Below are 18,318 nucleotides of genomic sequence, written 5' to 3' on the forward strand. Positions count from 1 at the left end.
GAATTCAATCCTTCACTTGCTTATACCCGATGGACAGAACCTTGCCAAACTAAAGCTATAACTCTCTGACTACTAGATATTTCTTGACAGATTCTAGGGTGGCTACTCTGAATCTCTTCCCCCTTCCCACATCTACCTCAGAACTGTGTGGTCTCTTAGTCTGGGCTCCTTTCTGGCAAAGCTCTGCGTTGTCAAATCTCTCCCGCTCTGCTCCTCCTGGTGCACGTTCTATCACAGTAGGATTTCATATCGGTTTCTAATCCTCAATTAAGTGGATTGTTGTTACGATGGCAGTTACTTCTCAGGGATCGTGTGGAGCCCACTCATTTTGAGCTCTGCCCTGCCTTAAATGACTAATGAATCAAACCTGAACATTGAGGTATTGATTTCCTCAGGGCTGGGTAGCAAACAGTAGTGACAAGAAATCCGCCTTGCCTTCCTCAATGGTTCCTGCTGATTTTGCAGATTCGAAAAGTTGGACATCACCCCCAAGAGTGCCCAGAAGCTAAAGCCCGTGCTGGAGAAGTGGCTGAGTGAAGCTGAGCTTCGGAATCAGGAAGGACAGCAGAACCTGATGGAGTTTGTGGGCGGGGAGCCTTCCAAGAAGCGGAAACGGCGCACTTCTTTCACCCCGCAGGCCATTGAGGCCCTCAACGCCTATTTTGAGAAAAACACCCTCCCCACCGGCCATGAAATCACCGAGATCGCCAAGGAGCTCAATTATGACCGGGAAGTGGTCCGGGTTTGGTTCTGCAACCGGCGACAGACACTCAAAAACACCAGCAAACTCAATGTCTTTCAGATCCCTTGAAGGCTGCAGCTCTAAAGCAAGAATCTCCCCTTTCCCTACCTGGCTGCCGTGAGCACTTTGTGGCTAAGTCTCCCCTGCCCCTGCCACCTGTTTATAGTGATGACTGAAGTGAAAGAGGGGAGATCTCCTCGTGTTTTATTGTGCCCCAGCCTCTACTCATCAGCTGCTGCCTTCCTCCCTGGTGTCGCACCAAGCTGCGAAGGCTTAGGAGTCTCCATTGGCGTTTAGCTTCCTTCTGTGTCAGACAAATCATGGTCAGTTAAAGGAAAAAGGTTCTCCTCGCCTAGTCTGTGTGCATTTTTCTTTTTTTCTTTTCTTTTCGAAAGTGGCATTAGGATTGCCACCCAGCATAGCATCCACCAGGAATAATGGGAAAAATCCTCTTTTATTTGAGCCACTTTTCATAGCCACCTATCATTTCCTATTCAACAACATCTGCTAATCAGATCTAAGCAGAACTGTGGCATAATTTATATCTCCCTTTCCATATGGATATTACTGTGATGACAGAGAACTATTACACTGAAAAGGTTTTTTTTTTTTCACCCACCAAGATTTTGAAGTTTTTAGTATCCTGGTTCCCTGTTGGTTCTTTTATTTTAAGACTGATTTCCCAGCTAAAGTTTCCCTTTCAGAAGAAAGGTACAATTGTCTATATCTTGGGATAATTTTATGTCTGGGCAATCTGATGCCAGCAGAGCAGCAGTACAAGTAACAAGTAGTCTTGGGCCTAGCTTACTACAGGGGCAAGGAGGAACTAGCCAAGCAATAACAAAAGAGGAACACAGAAAACTGCCTTACACTGGTCCATCTGTTGTATTAATGTCAGCCTTGCCTGGCTTCAACTCAACCTAGAATTTTTAAGCAGTTTATCCAACCCTACCTGGCAATATAGGTACTCATTTAGTGACTGTTTGCACTTACAACAGTGATGAAAAAGCAGCTTTATGACCAATCCTCACACTTAACCACCTTGTCCTATTGTCCCGGTCATTACTAAATGAGAACTACCTGTACCAGGGATTCAGCTGGGAGCCCTCCTGCATACAGGTAGCTCTTGATTTAGGATCACAATTGAGCCCAAAATTTCTGTTGCTAAGCGAGACAGTTAAGTGAGTTTTGCCCCCATTTATGGCCTTTCTTGCCACAATTGTTAAGTGAATCACTGCAGTTATTAAAGTTAGTACACGGTTGTTAGGTGGATCTGGCTTCCCCATTGATGTGGCTTGTCAGAAGGTTGCAAAAGGTGATCACATGATCTTGGAACACAGCAACGGTCATAACTATGAACTAGTTGCCAAGCACTTCAATTTTGATCGCACGATCATGGGGAGGGTAGGAGGAATATGGCTGTATCCATGAAATGGGGTAATGTCAGCCTCAGTTGGTAGACCAGATGGGGAAATCAACTCTATAGGACAGTGATGGCTAACCTTTTCGTCATCGCATGCGGAAAGTGCGTGGCAGATACCCGACAATCGGCTGGCGGGAGGTGCGTGCGCATGCGCAGTGGATCTGTTCCGGGCTACGGCTCGCATGCTGGCAGAAATGGCTCTGTGTGCCACTTCCGGCCATAGGTTCACCATCACGGCTATAGGAAGACCAGAATTAACTTTATTGAGATTGGCTATTATAAAAAGAATCTTGCAAGTCTGATTGTATTGTACCTTCCTCCCCACCATACTATACACCAGTACATCATAGGTCCTAATATTTCTCAGATCTTAAAAAGAAATTTCAGCCCCCTCTGTCTAGGCAAGATTTTTTTTACTTCTTTCAAGGTCATCTTCCCAATTCTCTACAGCAGAGGGGTCAAACACAAGGTCCGCAGGCCGGATGTGGCCTGCGAGGTGCTTAGATCTGGCCCGTGGGCCACCCTGGCCTGGCCTGTGGTGCCTCTGCCAGTGAAAATGGAGCTCAGGAGGACCACACACAGCCCTCCCGAGCTCAGTTTTCATTGGCAGAGCGCTTGGGCCACCACAGAGACCCTGACAAGAGTGACGTCAAGCTGGCTATGGCCACCTAGACCACGCCCACCCTCTGCAGTCACAAGCACAACCGTGATGCGGCTCTCAATGAAATCGAGTTTGACACCCTTGCTCTACAGGTATCGACAAAAATTAAATCGGTATTTAAGTTAATCTTGCCCTGTTGAATCCCTTAGCCTGGTTCCTCTTCCAGTCTCACCAACGTTTTTGAGACAATTCAACACATTTCTCCTTTAATTTTTAAAAATACGTGAACTGAATTGCACACTAGCACACAGCTCATTTATTAGGGAGAAACAACCACTTTCTCTCTTTTTTAGTAGTGAACTTGCGTCAAGAAAGAAGACTGCTGATGGGTAATTCATGACATAATGCCCTTCCAGTACATGCACAATTGATGTGGCATTACAAATAATGCAAAAATTGTATTATTACTTATTGTGCATTTAAAAAGTAAGTGTTGGGGGGGGGGTGTCTGTTAAAGCAACTAAGGAAAAACAAAAATGATTCTTCTATTCAACATTGCATTAAATAAAGTCATTTTTTTCCTACCAGAACTGAAGTTATTTTTTTGTCTGAAAGGGGCAAGTGTTCTCCACTTCGCTCTTCCAAAACTTTTTTTTTTTTTTTTTGCAAAACACCTCTTTTTTGTTTTTAATTTAAATCATTCAATTTGGGAATATAATGGTGAGGGAAGGGATGTAAACAGTTGCATTTAGCAAGCTGTGGTTTTGATTGCCTTAAAAGTAATACCTTAAGTTTACATTAAAAAGGATTGTCAAAATCAGATTTTGAAAGCAAGATTTTACAATTTTCTCAAATTCATTTACCTCCTGCAGATTTTTGAAATTTTCACCTCTAGCACATCTTGGCCAAGTTTTAAATTTCTTTGGTATGTATAAATTGCATGGCAGCTTTATTGTGTGAAAGGATATTCTGGGGGGAAAAATGGAACTGGAATTCCTCCAATGATTTTGATCAATATGCAGTTTTTCAATTATTATCTAAGCATATGTTGACAAACCACCATCTTTATTTCACCTCTGCAATCATTTTTCTACATTTCCATCTACAAGGATTTCCCTTCCTAAAATTGCATGTAAAAATGTCAGGGTTACCAACAACTAAAATCAACGATTGTGATGTGATGGTAAAGAGTAAGATGGAAGAAGGAAAAACAGGAGGATTTGAACTTTAAAAAATAATTGAGAGGAGGCACTTTAAGTTTGCATCTCAATCATGCTTATCTTTAAACATTTCAAATGTCATATAAATAGAAAGCATAATATAAGCATAATATAAACATAATATTATAAGCATAATGCAAATGCAATATTCCTCCCTCTTCACCCTCACCCATAAGCCTTCTCTAATGGTTCCTAGCACACAGATTATTGTATTGATGTAAAGGTTAATAGTAGTTGTACATACTACAAGGTATGCATCTTTTACAAGGCATAAATATTAGTCTAGAGTCACGTATCTCATTTTTCTGGTTGGAAATTGGAAGAAAATGAAATCTATTCATTTAGAGGAATGTGTGAACCCCTCTATCCAAGAAAACTAAATTATCACTTCTTTTTTAGTGAGATACTTTTCAAGGACAAATAATAATAGAATCTTGGAAACAGAATGTAAACATATATCAATGAACTTTGTGTCAGTAGATACATTATGACAGGTTCTCCTTGATGCTGTTTACCCTAACTTTCTTTTGACTTCAGGAAGCACTCAGTGTCCATTCTTGTTCTGCAATATTTGGCAAACATCCATTCTTGTTCCCACTTTCAGAGAATTTTCATTGCCTGATAGTAGAAGGTAATTGTTCCCTCCCTCAGTTCCTCATGCCAACACTAAGACTGGCGTAACATATGACGACCCTGAATGCACACTAAGACAATGGTTGGATTCATAACTGCCTCAGCCCAACTTCCTTTTAGTCTTCTTTGACATTGCCAACTTTGGAAAGAGCTGTGCTCTGAAGCTCTTGGGAGGGTTGGTAGGAACAGATTTCCAGTGATGCACTGCCTCTATCTGGATATGAACTCATCAGGTTCTGAAAGAAAATTCATAAGAATCCCGAGTCTTTGGGACATCTGCCTGGAGACTAGAGAACTACAGTCATTCTATACACTGAGAGTATATAACAGGTGATCAAGAAACCAAACACAAGCATACAAAGATCCCTTCACAGACATACACACCTGAAGTAAAATTCTTCATCTTTCTCTCTCCGTTCCCCTAGATACCAATGATCTGATACAGATCTCTGGGTTCCTATCGTCAATAGCAAAGACACAGCAGTATTACAATCTCCAGGCAATAAACAAGCTGGTCTTTAACAGACACACCATAGACTTGCCACTAATGGCAGCAGGAATCTAGTGATCCATATCCTTAGGATCCATCCACTATGGTTTTCAGTGGGAAAAGGATTGCATCTACGGATCTGAAGCTCACACATTTTATACTTAAGATTATTTGAGATGAAGTTGTCTGCTCTGTCACACCACAGTTCCCTGGGAATACATTCCACTGGACTGAGTATTGCTCATTTTTAAATGGACATATTTCAGACTGAGCTATTTGGAGCAATTTGGAGATTTATAATGGGGTGGGTAGAAGAGAGATGACAGATTACTATCAACCCTCAAAATATGTCAGGTCAGTAAATGCGCTGCACAAAAAAATACTGGAATTCTACTTCATTGACCAAGGCTATAATACCAGAATCTTGAAACCCAGAGAAGGTTTTTCCTTTCCCTCAGCTTTATATCAAAATGAGTCAGAGCAGGGTCACTTTTAAGTTTCTTCACTCTTATCTTGTTTTCTGGGCTGAGTTTAATGCTTTGCTAACTGACTTGGCATGTCTTCTCCAAGGTCATCTCTGCAATTCTCTACAACTATAGTCTTCCATCCTGTTCCCTGTGAGTGGTATAGAAAAAAAAACCATTTTCCCTTCCTTTTCTTTGTAATAGTAATTCCAATATTTACAACTAACTGGCAATATTCTGAGATCATCAAAAAGTACATTTTTGTAATTAATAGACAGCATTCACTACTACTACTACAAGAAATGTTCGTGGAGACTATTGCATTAGGGGGGGGAAACAGGGTGGGCTGCTGGGGGTTCCCAGGGGTTCGGGAGAGCCCCTAGCTAAGATTCCACATTCTGCTTATCCTGAATATCTGATCTGGAACATTTTGAAATCAGTTCTCAATGTTTTCCCCAACAACGTACGTATATGTCTCCTTTTGCCTTCACTAAGTACTAATGAAGATGGGTCCACACTAAAACCTGTTGGTGGCAGTATTGTGTCAACGACCATGGAAGAACAAGCTTAAGATTGATCAAGATGCCAAACACTAAAAAGACCCACATTTGGAAACAAGCCACTTATCTCTCATTTCATCTCACTGACTGACGTTATCAATATTATACTGTAATTGGTGTAACATAAAATTGAGAACAGTGTCTTGCCATAAACTCCATGCCCTCAAGCAAGCAATCCTCTCAGTTTCGGTTCTCTGACTCAAGGAATTGTTGCAAGGACAAACTTATCTGATGTGTGGAAAATGCTTTGAACACTTGAAAGCAGCAGTGCCGTTAGGAAAGCACAAATCCAGGGGTGTGTTTAGAGACAACTTTCCTATACATAAGAACCAGTGGTGGGATTCAAATTTTTTTACTACCGGTTCTGAGGGCGTGGCTTGGTGGGCGTGGCAGGGGAAGGAAACTGCAAAGTCTCCATTCCCTCCCCACTCCTGGGGGAAGGTTACTGCAAAATCCCCATTCCCACCCCACTAACCTGCTTTCCAGCTCTGTTCTCCTCTGCAGGGCAATAAAAGAATACCCAGCCGATCAGCTGGGATTCGGGAGGCAGAGAATAGATGGGGACAGGGCCAGTCTGAGGTATTTGCCGGTTCTCCGAACTATTCAAAATTTCTGCTACAGGTTCTCCAGAACTGCTGAATACCACCTCTGATAAGAACAGCACAAAACAACACTTTTCGATAAACATTTCAGAATTTTACCTGTGGTTAGCTCACACACTTACATATGAGCTGAATGTCTCTCTAACCATCCTTTAGTCAGTTGAAAGCTATGCTGTTATGAAATCCACTGTCCCACTGCTGATCTATGTCCTCTTTTCTAAGATTTAAGATTTAAGGAACCTCCTTTCAAAATAATGGGTGACAACATCTAACAGATTTCATAGTCTGGAAGTGCTGGTGGATGTTGTCAAAACAAGCATAAAAATACAATTTTACACTGGTACAGCTAAACACAGCCTAAGGCTGTTTCATTCTATAGCATGGGTGTGTGTGAGACAAAGGCACCATCATGGGGATACGGCAGAAGAAATTTTATCAGAACATAAATGCTTTGGTTAGGCATAAATGGGGAAGGGCTCTTCATTAACTTTGAAAGCAGCAAAAGTTAGGACATGACTTTCTGAAAACTGCACCTCACAAAACTATATGCCTTTTTCCTTACTTTTTTTTTTTACATTACAGAATGAAATAAAATATTCAAATGCGAATCAAACCAACCAATGAATATGCCAAAGAAGCAAGATACACGTGAACCGATGTAACCCATGAGTCGGGCTTACCAAAAACAAACTTATCCGTAATTTAAATAGGACTTCTTCTAAAATAAATGTGCCTAAAATTGTAAGGCTTAAGCCTAAGGATGAGCTTTAATTCGATGTGTGTGTGTGTGTGTGCCTTCTATCTTGATTCCTGGCGGGTGCCTAGTCAAGTCGCTGCCGTTTTCTAGGCGAGGTTTCAAACGTGGTTTGCCGCTGTCTCTTTCCCAAGGGGCTGAAAAAGTGACTGGTCCAAGATCACCCAGTTGGCTTCATGCCTCGGGCATAAGCTAGAACTCAAGTCTAGGCCAGTGCCTTTAACCACTACATCACACTTGGCTTTCGAGTTTTTTAATTATTTTTTTATTTTTTTTATTTGATTTGTCAATCGCTTACAAGATAACAGGTATAAGTATAAACATAGTTATGAATGCATGAAATGGATATATATGTATAAGAAAAATAAAAAGAAATAATAGGACAGTGACGGTAGGCACATTGGTGCACTTATGCACGCCCCCTACAGACCTCTTAGGAAAGGGGTGAGGTCAATAGTAGACAGTCTAAGGCAGGGGTGTCCAACCTTAGCAACTTTAAGACTTGTGGACTTCAACTCCCAGAAAGCTGGCTGAAGAATTCTGGGAGTTGAAGTCCACAAGTCTTAAAGTTGCCAAGGTTGGACACCCCTGGTCTAAGGTGACAGTTTTGGGGGTTTGGGGAAGAAAAGTTTTCTTTGGATCGCGTAATTAAACATACTTAAGATGCACTGTACTTGAGGCTCCGTAATCCTATGCTAGGTTTAGGGAACTATTCCCACCGAACCCTCTCCGTCCGTCTGCTTTGACTGACTTTCGCTTCATGCAAGACGCCGCTGCCCCACCAACCTATTCCTGCTCCAGACTAAACACATCCAGGCACTAAGGAACCAACCTCGGCAAGCCCCGCCCCTTCTCCTTACTTCATCCCCGCAAGGCTTTGCCTCTGCTTGGAAAAAGAGGGGGGGGGACGGCGCTTCACTCTCACGATTCGATTGGTCAAGCGGAAGAAGGGGCGGGAGAAGAGCCCCGATTGGCTTCGGCAGCCGAGGGAGGGGGCGGGGGACCGGTGCGGTAGCCCGGCTGGGCCGCTGCATGTAGCGGCGTCTTTTTCTGTTTCTTCTTTTTTTTTTTTCCCGCCTGCCTCCATGTTGAGTGGATCTCGGGGAGAGAAGGTGCCTAGTTTGCTTTGGGGGCTGCCGGGCTGGAGGGAGGCCGTCCCCGCGCTCCTTTAGAGAGAGCGGGACCTTGCTGCGCCGGGGGTGAGTGGGGGTGGGGTGTGTGTGTGTGTGGGGGGTGGTGTTTGCTGGACTGGAACACCAGAGGAGAGCCGGAACCAGAATAAGGTGGTGCATGCCGAGGCAAGTGGTCGGATGGATAGCGATGGTGCTGCCCGGAAGCGTGGGTGGTTTGGGGGCCTCGCGAGTAGGAAGGGGTCTGCTTGCTGGAGTCGTGGCGCTTCGGCGTGGCTGGTTAATCCAGATCGCCGGGCTGGCTGTGGAAGGTGGGGGCGGGGGGAGCGGCGTGTGATCGATGGGACGCCCTCCTCGGTTTTGCGTGGCTCCTCTTGAGTAGAACCGGACCAGATCCGCCAGGGTGGCCGACCAACTTGGGAGGGAGAGCTCCCTTTGCTTACTTAGGGTGTGGGTGTGTGTGTGGGGGGGTGGTCTCTCTTTACGGAGAGCTGCGGCCGCTTTGCAAAGGCAAGAGAAGCGGAAATCTATCTGGAGGAGGGCGATGGGAGAGGAAGCCCGACTCACCGCCCTTATTGGAAGTAGATCGGGCCCTTGCAAAAACTTAAAGAAGAGTTTATGCGGAGTAAGGTGTGGGGGGTTGTTGTTACTAGGGCTTGTTTACAAACACCGCGATAAGGGGCAGCTGCACCTAAGGGAACTGCATGTGTTGGTGAAGGAAGAAAGAGCTCTCCCACGCCTTCTTCGTCTAATCTGGGTTTGGGTTTTGGTTTTGTCTTAAAAGAGGTGGCTCTGGAGTGGGTATGGTGGCTGGAGACCCGACGGCGGCATCCTAGTGTGCCTTGGAAGTTCCTGGAAGAGTTGCTTCTCTATCCTTAGCTAGCCAGCTGCTGAAACCGGTTCAAAAATGGCTTGGGCTCTGAAGCTGCCCTTAGCGGATGAAGTCATCGAGTCAGGCCTAGTTCAGGATTTTGATGCCAGCCTTTCTGGCATTGGCCAAGAACTAGGTGCTGGTGCGTACAGTATGAGGTAAGTCAAGGAGGTGCTTTTGACCATCTTCCACCCCCCCCCACCCACCCCAGAGAGCTTTTGACGATGCACCCAAACAAATGGAGCTGGGAATGTTCTGAGTGAAGTCAAAAGGAGAAGGTGTGGTTAGAGCAAATATGCTCTTACATCCACCAATCACTACATGATGCAAATAGGGAGTGCCACGGGTTCTACATCCTATAACCAACTGGTTATATAGCCCTTGGCTTTTCAAAGTGTGAAGTATCTGATCTAGTTGGTTATAAGATGTAGAACCCATGGCATTCCCTATTTGTACCATGTAGCGATTGGTGGATGAGTGGAAAGGGATGGTTGTGTGCCCTTTAAAATGGTGGCTGAGTTGCACGTTGCGTTCACTGGTGTGCCTCAAAGTTGACCCTGCCAAAATGTTTGCAGCACAGTAGGGCTTCTTGTAGTAAAGTGGTCCCCAGCCTTTCCATCTTGTGGACCAATGGGGGGGGGAGATGTTAGAAGAAATGGTTCGTGGGAGCGGCAGGTGTGGATGCATTCAGCTCCATTTGTGCAAGTGGAGGCCAGATGGAGCTGCTTGCGCAGCCCTGTTCCCAATGAGCCAGGGCCCATTACTGGGAGGATTGGGGACCCCTTTTGTATAGATTTTTAATACGGTATTCTAGGCAATGAAAAAATTACCATGTATGATGAATAAACTTGGAAGCTTTAGTCTTGATTTGAGTTTATCCTCATATTTGAAGTAATTAAACATATTGGCATTAAATCTGGTTGGAAAACAAATATTTTCTCTTAATTTTGAATGGTTATCTTGTACTTCTTTTCTCAAGATGTCTTAATACACTCGTAACATACTGCATCAGAAAAAAAAACTTGCTTTAAAAGAGTGTATTGGTGAAAGTTTTATGGAGCATGTAGCAAAGTAAACCTGTTTTCTACGTACTTTCATTGCATAAATAACCAGATTAAAATGCTACGTAACTAGAGGAGTTATTATTTTATTTAATATATGGCTTCCTAACTTTTTTGTAAATAGAGGAAACCTGCAGTCCTGCAGGCTATCAGTTTGAGCAAAACTATTTAAAGAAGGGAGAGCATGCCAGCTGTTTTTTGATTATGAAGTAATATCTACATTTAAACCTCATAAGTCAGGGTTTTTTTGTTCACTTAATCTATATAGGATTTGTTTCCTTTCCACTGATAAAATCTCAGAGTGAATAAGAATGTTAATATAAAAATGTTAACAGTTAAAAATAAAGAAGTGAAACCATAAACTGTAAATATAGAAGGAAAAACATAATAAAAATTATAGTCTTAATATTGATTGGTATACTAATATATTGCACAGAAACAAAAGCTTAATGTCCCTTTTCTTGATGGTGTGTTGGTAATAAAACTGTTGTGAACCCAACTATCTTGGTTGGATGCATACGTTGTTCTGAGCCATAATATGGTTTGTTTAGGTTAAATAAGCCATTTATTTTAGGTAAGTAACAATACTGGTGTACAATTCTAAAGTTAATAGGATAACAAGACATTTCAAATTTTGCTTTATTGTCCTGAAAATATGATTCAGTTAGTGAATGGGAATGGATGTTCCGTATTTATTCCTAGATTCAACTGAACACGTTTGTGCCTTTTTCAAACTCTGTTTTTGCATTAGGCAAAACTTTTTATTTAAATAAATCCATTATTGTCCCAGAAAAAAATAAGCTGCAGACTTAGAACTGTGTAAACCTGACATTTCATGTCACAGGGTTGTTGGTTTTTTTGCATATCTGCAAGGTCAAGTCTTAGATCATTGTCATTATCTTCCCTGGTTGATTAGATAATTCATGCCATGTACTTGCACTGAATCCAGGAAAAATAAAGTTTTAAAAGTTCCACTCACATAACCTAAGGAAAATGTGAGCATTGTGGCATCTACAAATGCCATCCTGGACTTGCATATCTGCAGTTTAACAACAGAAATCAGGCTGCTTCCAAAATACCATAAAAGTTCCTGTGTAACTGGTTTATGCCATGTGATATATATGACTCTGCCAAGAAGGACATAGACTTTGAAAAAGTCTGATTTTATTACAGTATATGTCCATGTAAGAATTTGCATGTACAGGCTGGTCTTTAGACTAATAACTGTAAAAGAAAATCTTTCAAAATGTATTCCCTTGGAAAAGCTACGCTGTCATGGAGTCAGTCTGAAGAAGGAGTACAACATTGAGAAGATCCATGTTTATTACAACAACCATTGAACGTCTGCTTTACAAGAAAGAGGGACCCTGTGCAGTGGAAATCCCTGGGTCTGTCTTGTTAGGCTAATTTGGAGTAGCTAGGCAGATTTTTGTTAGCGTATTTGGGAGGAGTTCTGTTGTTTGGCAAAATGGGACTTTCAGGAGGGCAGCAGAAGTTCATTGTGAAGAAGATGGAATTTTGAAGTCATCGGTTGATAGAAGATGGAATGATTGCTATGTTGCAGTTTCCTTGTAAGGGCTGCCCTTGGGCTATCTATACATGAGCTGGTGAGGAAGCTTTTGTTCTTTATTTTGATGGGATTGCATGGGGCAAAGTCAAATTAGGTTTGATGGGATTAAGCAAAAAGATGAACTGGGGTTGATCTTGATTATGTCCAAAAACAGGGAAGAAAAGGGTGCAACTTCTTCTTTTTTTTTTTTTTTTTAGGTTTATTGTCTCCGCACTAACTTTAAAAAGAATAGGTAGGCATCCATAGGACATGCAAACAGAGGTTTGTTTCTTTGCTCATTTTTCTTCAACAACAAAAGGATTAGGGCAACAAAAATGTTAAAATCAAATGCAGTAGTGCTCAAAGGTTTTTATACCCTTTTGAATTCTCAATATTTGTGCATAAATACAATCTAAAACATGATCTGCTCTTGACTTAAGTCCTAAAACTACTGTAAATAAGCTGAACTGAATAAAAACAAATGGGTCAAAAAGGTTTATTTCTTTATTGAAGAAAATGATCCAAGGCTACATATTTTGAAGTGTTATGACCTGTGTGGAAAATAAATCACCTTTAGGTCATATTTATGCAGAAACATTAAAAATTCAAAAAGGTTCATAAACTTTTAAGTACTACTCTGTGTCTCAATGCCACATTATGCATAGCTATAGAAGAAATAACTAGCAATTTCAGTTAAATCTGGAAGGCAGCTAATAGTGCAATGACTTCAAAATGGCTATTGTATAAGAGAATTAGAACAAAAACAAAAAAACCAACAAACAAACAATGAAAGAATTGTAAGAAACTAAACTGCAATTAAATCTAATAGAAAAAGTTACAGAAGATAAAATTTGCCAAATAGAAATATTTTGAACAAGTAAATAAAATCTGGGAAATTATTAGCTTATTAACAAAGAATATTAGTAATTGAAAAAGGATCCAAATTGTTACACTGAAGATCAGAATTAGGAGAATTAGCAGCTTTGCAATAGTGGCAAATATCTGTAGCTCGGGTGTAGGATGAGGGTGAAGGTTTGTTTTCCAAGCTTGTGGGTTGGTTTCTGAATGTTTCTTTACCAGGCTAGGAAATACCTTAAGTGGAGTTTAGGGTATCCTAACCCTCACCCTCAGTTAGCAGCTTTCTTTGAAGAATTATGCTCTTAAGATGGAATTGCTATAAATAAATACAGTATTTCAAGAAGTTGTTCATCAAATAATACAATGACCAATGTAGGCAAATATTAAGTACACGTATAGCTGTTCAGAAAACAAAAACTGCAAGGAAACAAATTGCGAAAAACACCAGATTCATGGGCTAATATTTATTTGAATTTTTTCTAATACTGAGCTATCAGAAGATTTGCAAATATAATAAAATTAAAGAAACAAAGGTGATACCTCCAATATGGGGGCGGTGGAGTTCATATAGTTCTGATTTATAAAGAAGGAAATTGCCCTGAAATTACCACAATCGTATTCAGTAGACCAATTTTCTTGTATATAGGTTATAAGATTAAGGATATAAGTTTTTCCCTACAATATTAACCGATAGACTGAAGAAATGTATTTCAGGCATTATACAGACTGACCAAACTGGTTTTGTTTCTAAAGAAAAATATAAAGGACAACAGAAGAGTCATAATCAGTAACACAGATCATATAAAATGAAAAAGAAAGCTGCCCTAATTCAGATGCAGAAAAAGCCTTTAATAATTTGCTGAGGCTATTCATGCCGGCGGGTTCTGAATAAAATGGATCTCAGAGAAACATTTCAACCGTCCATTAAAAGTATATATTAATGGCAAAAAGCAAAGTTTATAGCTCATGGAGTGCCCTCAGCAGATTTTTTAAGTCAGTATAGGAACAAGACAAAGAAGTCCATTCTCTTCTTTGATTTTGCATTAAAAATACTGGGAGAAAAAAGATCTGAGATTACAAACAAATAACGCCTCAAAATCCATGGAGATAAATATAAGCTTAAATATTTATATAGATGATATAATACTAATTCTTACAGAACCGCAAAAAGCAGCTAATGATCATAATCCATAAATAGGGAGGATATTTGGAATATAAAATAGGTGTTGTGATGACCCAGAGTATCTCAGAAACATAACAAAACCCAAAACATAACTAAAAAGTCCTTCAATGCCTTCAACTTGGCTTCACTGTTTAATTGTTCACAGTGGAGGAGTAAACTATTTTCAAAATAACATTTCAAAGGAAAGAAACACAGTTCAAATTCAGAGCCGATAACGAAGCAAAAACCAAAAACAAATCCGCATTGAATAAAGTTCCACGACAGACCAGGATAGAGAATTGCCAACTTCAGGAAGATAACCAGGGACAGTCGGTTGGAAGAACGCCAACCAAGATAAACCTTCTTTAGGAATAAAATACTAATTTGTCTCCAGCCTCTGTTAGCACACAGGTCCAAACCCTTATGCAGATCTCACACCTGCAACCCATGAAGAGGATCATGGCCCTCTCCTCCCAAGTAGACCACATTTTACCCTGATCCTCTCCTCCCTGCGTGCCCTAGGATGGATAGGGGATGGGCCTGGGTCCTCCTCTGACTGCTCAGCCGGCCTCTGCCCTTCACAGCCTCCTCCACCACCTCTGGAGCCACACTTCCACTCCCTGTCGGCTGTTGCTCCTCTCCCTCAGAGTCAGTCTCCACCAGGGGCATGACAGGTGTTCAGAAAACAAAAATAATTTAAAGATTTTGAACACAAGGGATTTTCTGCAACAACAAAAAAAGAATCTAGTTGTTAGCCCACTCAGCAAAATAACTTAGTTTGCATTTAATAGGAAACAATCAAGAAACGTGTCAGAGTAACTGTGTCAGATTACGGCAATAGATTAAAAAAGATTTTGAAAGGTGGAAGAATCTTTAACTGTCTTGGTTAAGATCAATTGCAATTATTCAAATGAATGTTTTACCCAAGATAAATCTATTTCAAATGCCCTAGTCAGAATTTCCGAAAGAGCTTTAGAAGAATGGCAAGACAGTGTCAGTAAATTCATATGGAGTGGGGAAAGTTCTAAACAAAAGAATTCTGTAAGACTCTAAACTTTCTGACAAGCAAAGTCCATGGGGAGGCCAGATTCACTTAACAACATGCTACTAACTTAACTGCAGTGATTCACTTAACTGTGGCAGAAAGGTCATAAAATGGGGCAAAATTCACTTAACAACTCTCCTTTAGCAGCAGAAATTTTGGGCTACCTATATAGTCTACTTAGATTCTATGAATTTAAAAACACAATAAGAATTCAAAATTATGAAAAGAACCTGGAATTTATAGTGGTGAGAGAAAGTTGTAAACTCTGTAAAACTATCCCTAATCCATAATTTAGACTGAGTGAGTTGACAACGTATTAATTTAGATTCATAATACAAAATATGATACATTGAACCCCACTTCAAGAATCCAGTTTATATTTACGTATTACTATATAATGTACCAACACATTACTATCATGGGACAGTAACAAAGAATAATGTTACAATGAAAGGACTTATTTTCATATACGTATTTATTTCATTATAATGACCTTAAAGGCAATGCAATATGCATTGTCCTGAGAATAATACGATTAAAAGTAGTGGGACATTTGCGAGAAGATGCATATAGAACCTCATGGTCAGGCTCCAGAAATGCAGCTCATTGGGGTAGTAAGAGATAAGAGGTTTTGATGAAATGAGGCCGCCTATTCAGATTTTTTTTTTTCGTATCAAGGAAAAAAACATGTACTTAGTCTGAACCTCATTTCTATGATGGAAATAATTTTTGTGTCATTTATTTTACAGCAAGTGGGATTGCTTATTGCTTTGAAACTTATATATCCTGTCCTTCATAATTCTTGTCCTAGCCATAACCAGTCATCCATCTAATTTTTACTAACAGAAAATAATATGTTTAAAAAATAGTAAGAAAATTTTGGCGATTCCGTGAAAACATGCTACATGACTTCTCATTTTGCACAATCATGGAAATTTACTGTTCCTACAAAATTATTCTACTGCTGCTTGCCATGCAGGGGCTGGGATGGGAAACTTTTACATTTATAGAAACTGGTTTTACATTTATAACTTTTGATACCATTTACTGGCATTATAGCAATAGCAACAGCACTTAGACTTATATACCACTTTATAGTACTTTACAGCCCTTTCTAAGCGGTTTACAGAGTCAGCGTATTGCCCCAATAATTTGGCTCTTCATTTTAGCCACCTCGGAAGGATGGATGGCTGAATCAACTTTGAGCCTGATAGGATTTGAACTGCCAAATTGCAGGCAGTCAGCAGAAGTACCCAGCAGTACTGCATTCTAACCACTGTGCCACTTGATTATTGTCGATCAGATTAATTTTTAATTCACATTTTAAAGTAAATATCTGGGAAAAAATTGAGGGTAGCAGAAGTTTAGCTAGTAGGAATACCTACATGTTTGGCCATAGCAAAATATGTAAAAGAATATGAGATGTATGTATTTTGTACAAATAATTTAGTTACAATTCCTAATTTATTCTTAAAAATGAAATTAAGATATGCATCAAGCAGGGCTGTAATATAGTACTGGCCTCCTGCTAACTTAATTATTGATATTCATGGAAAGGCATCATTATGATGTGGTTGGTGTCCAATGTAAATTCAATTACATCCAGAAATAAGTGTCATGTAGTTTATTGTATCGCTTTTGTTATTAAAAGAATGGTAGATTGTGATTATTGGATATGCCATTTCATTCTTCAAGAAAATCAATATTTCTTTTTAAAATAGCATTCCTTTTAAGATAGGAAAGTTGATGGCAATAGCCAAGGCAACAGCCAAGATTCAATCCTTAAAGCTCCATGTGAAAGGGTTGAGACATGTTGTTTGTTAGCTTTGGATTAGATCAGGTGACAAGCAGCCTCACAGTTGACCTTGAATCCTGTTTTGACAACTTCCAAGGTTTCTTCAAATACACCCTCAAACTTTGATTTATAATTGTTTCAAAAAGTTGTAATGTAAGGCTTAACATAGTTAAAACTAAATAAAGAAGTACTCCAGTTCTCGGAAAGAAGAGAAAGAGACTAGATTATTTGCATGGTAGGGTCTTAACTACTTAGTATCATTGTCCTACCTGAAGTGAGCTTTACTATGCTCAAAAGATTAAATATAGACACCTAACACTGTGTGGTCCAATCATTGTGTTGTAGGGAACATATTTACTTAGTGGCTTTGCTTGTAGAGTTAATACAGTCACTGTGATCTATTTGTAAACTATGAGTAAATGATGGTTTAGCCTAACATGCCATCTCAAACTTCAAGCATCTGGGCATTTTAAACAGTAACATAGGAGATATGTATATACCACTCAATCATGATTATTGGCAAAATATGCACGTGGATATTTAGCTTAGCAATTAGACTTACAAAAATAGGTCCTACTCCTATCAGAAGAAAAGTAGAGGGAACTACTTTTCTTCCAGGAGAACCTGTCCCTCAAAATAGCATTTGAGAGGGTAACAAATTTGTATGTGTTTGTATTTGGCTTGAATGGCAAAGCCCAGAGAGGAGGTATCGTGCTTTTGTGTGTACTGAGCCAAGACTTCAAGGAAAGAGAGTGTTGTGTGAGGAAAAAACAGTAACTCTTAATGAAGGTTTAGAACTTTAGATACTAGGAAGCATTAGTGTTTTGCACTAGATCGTCTCAAAATTGCCTTGTCCTACAGAAGTAAATGAAAATGTTTCTAAATAAAACCTTGTGAGACTACCCATTTTTTAGAACTTTTTTTTAATTTGTCTTTGAGAAGGAATAAAAAACAGGACACAATAATTTCATTAGTTTTTAGTTCTACCTCATCCCTTTTAGCTTCCCAGTAGGGTACATGCCCTATTTTTCCTGTGTGTTGATTTCTAGTTTGTGTGGAAGTTGTCCCAGACATTTTTACACTAAATATGCACATGTGCTTGCTTTTTTCCAGTTCATTGTTTCAGTATAACTTGAGCATCCATAAATATTATAAGTACTTTTGAATTCAGATTGTTCCTACATGTATTTGTGAAAATGGTTCTGGTTTCTTGATCCCTTACTTTTTGTAGTGGATGCTGATGCTTGGAACAAAGTGTAGTGTTATGCTGGGATTCTAAAGGCAGATGGCAGAGTACCATTTTGAAAAATTGAGATTTCTTTTACTATTAGTAGTAGGGAAATTGTGGATGGGACTGC

At 40.0% G+C, this 18,318-nt stretch overlaps 2 protein-coding genes across 7 annotated transcripts in view; both read left to right on the plus strand.

The window, feature by feature from the left end:
- The window catches only part of POU6F1 (POU class 6 homeobox 1), a 71,930-nt gene extending 68,574 nt beyond the window's left edge, over positions 1-3,356 (plus strand). For all 5 annotated transcript variants that reach the window (XM_087956345.1, XM_026677340.2, XM_087956343.1 and 2 more), the window contains exon 11: positions 466-3,356. In XM_087956345.1, the coding sequence (XP_087812471.1) occupies positions 466-811 (346 nt within the window). In that variant the 3' untranslated portion in view covers positions 812-3,356. The remainder of the gene's footprint in view (positions 1-465) is intronic.
- A 5,132-nt stretch (positions 3,357-8,488) lies between these two features.
- The window catches only part of TFCP2 (transcription factor CP2), a 42,540-nt gene continuing 32,710 nt past the window's right edge, over positions 8,489-18,318 (plus strand). Inside the window, exons 1-2 of one of the 2 annotated variants that reach the window (XM_087956339.1) lie at positions 8,489-8,688; positions 9,404-9,648. In XM_087956339.1, the coding sequence (XP_087812465.1) occupies positions 9,527-9,648 (122 nt within the window). In that variant the 5' untranslated portion in view covers positions 8,489-8,688; positions 9,404-9,526. The remainder of the gene's footprint in view (positions 8,689-9,403; positions 9,649-18,318) is intronic. The other variant, XM_026677346.2, reaches the window with a different exon arrangement.

The sequence above is a fragment of the Notechis scutatus genome, chromosome 2, assembly GCF_049901735.1.
Source record: "Notechis scutatus isolate UNSWTSFEM ecotype Mainland chromosome 2, rNotScu1.2, whole genome shotgun sequence".
NCBI classification, from domain to species: Eukaryota; Metazoa; Chordata; class Lepidosauria; order Squamata; family Elapidae; genus Notechis; species Notechis scutatus.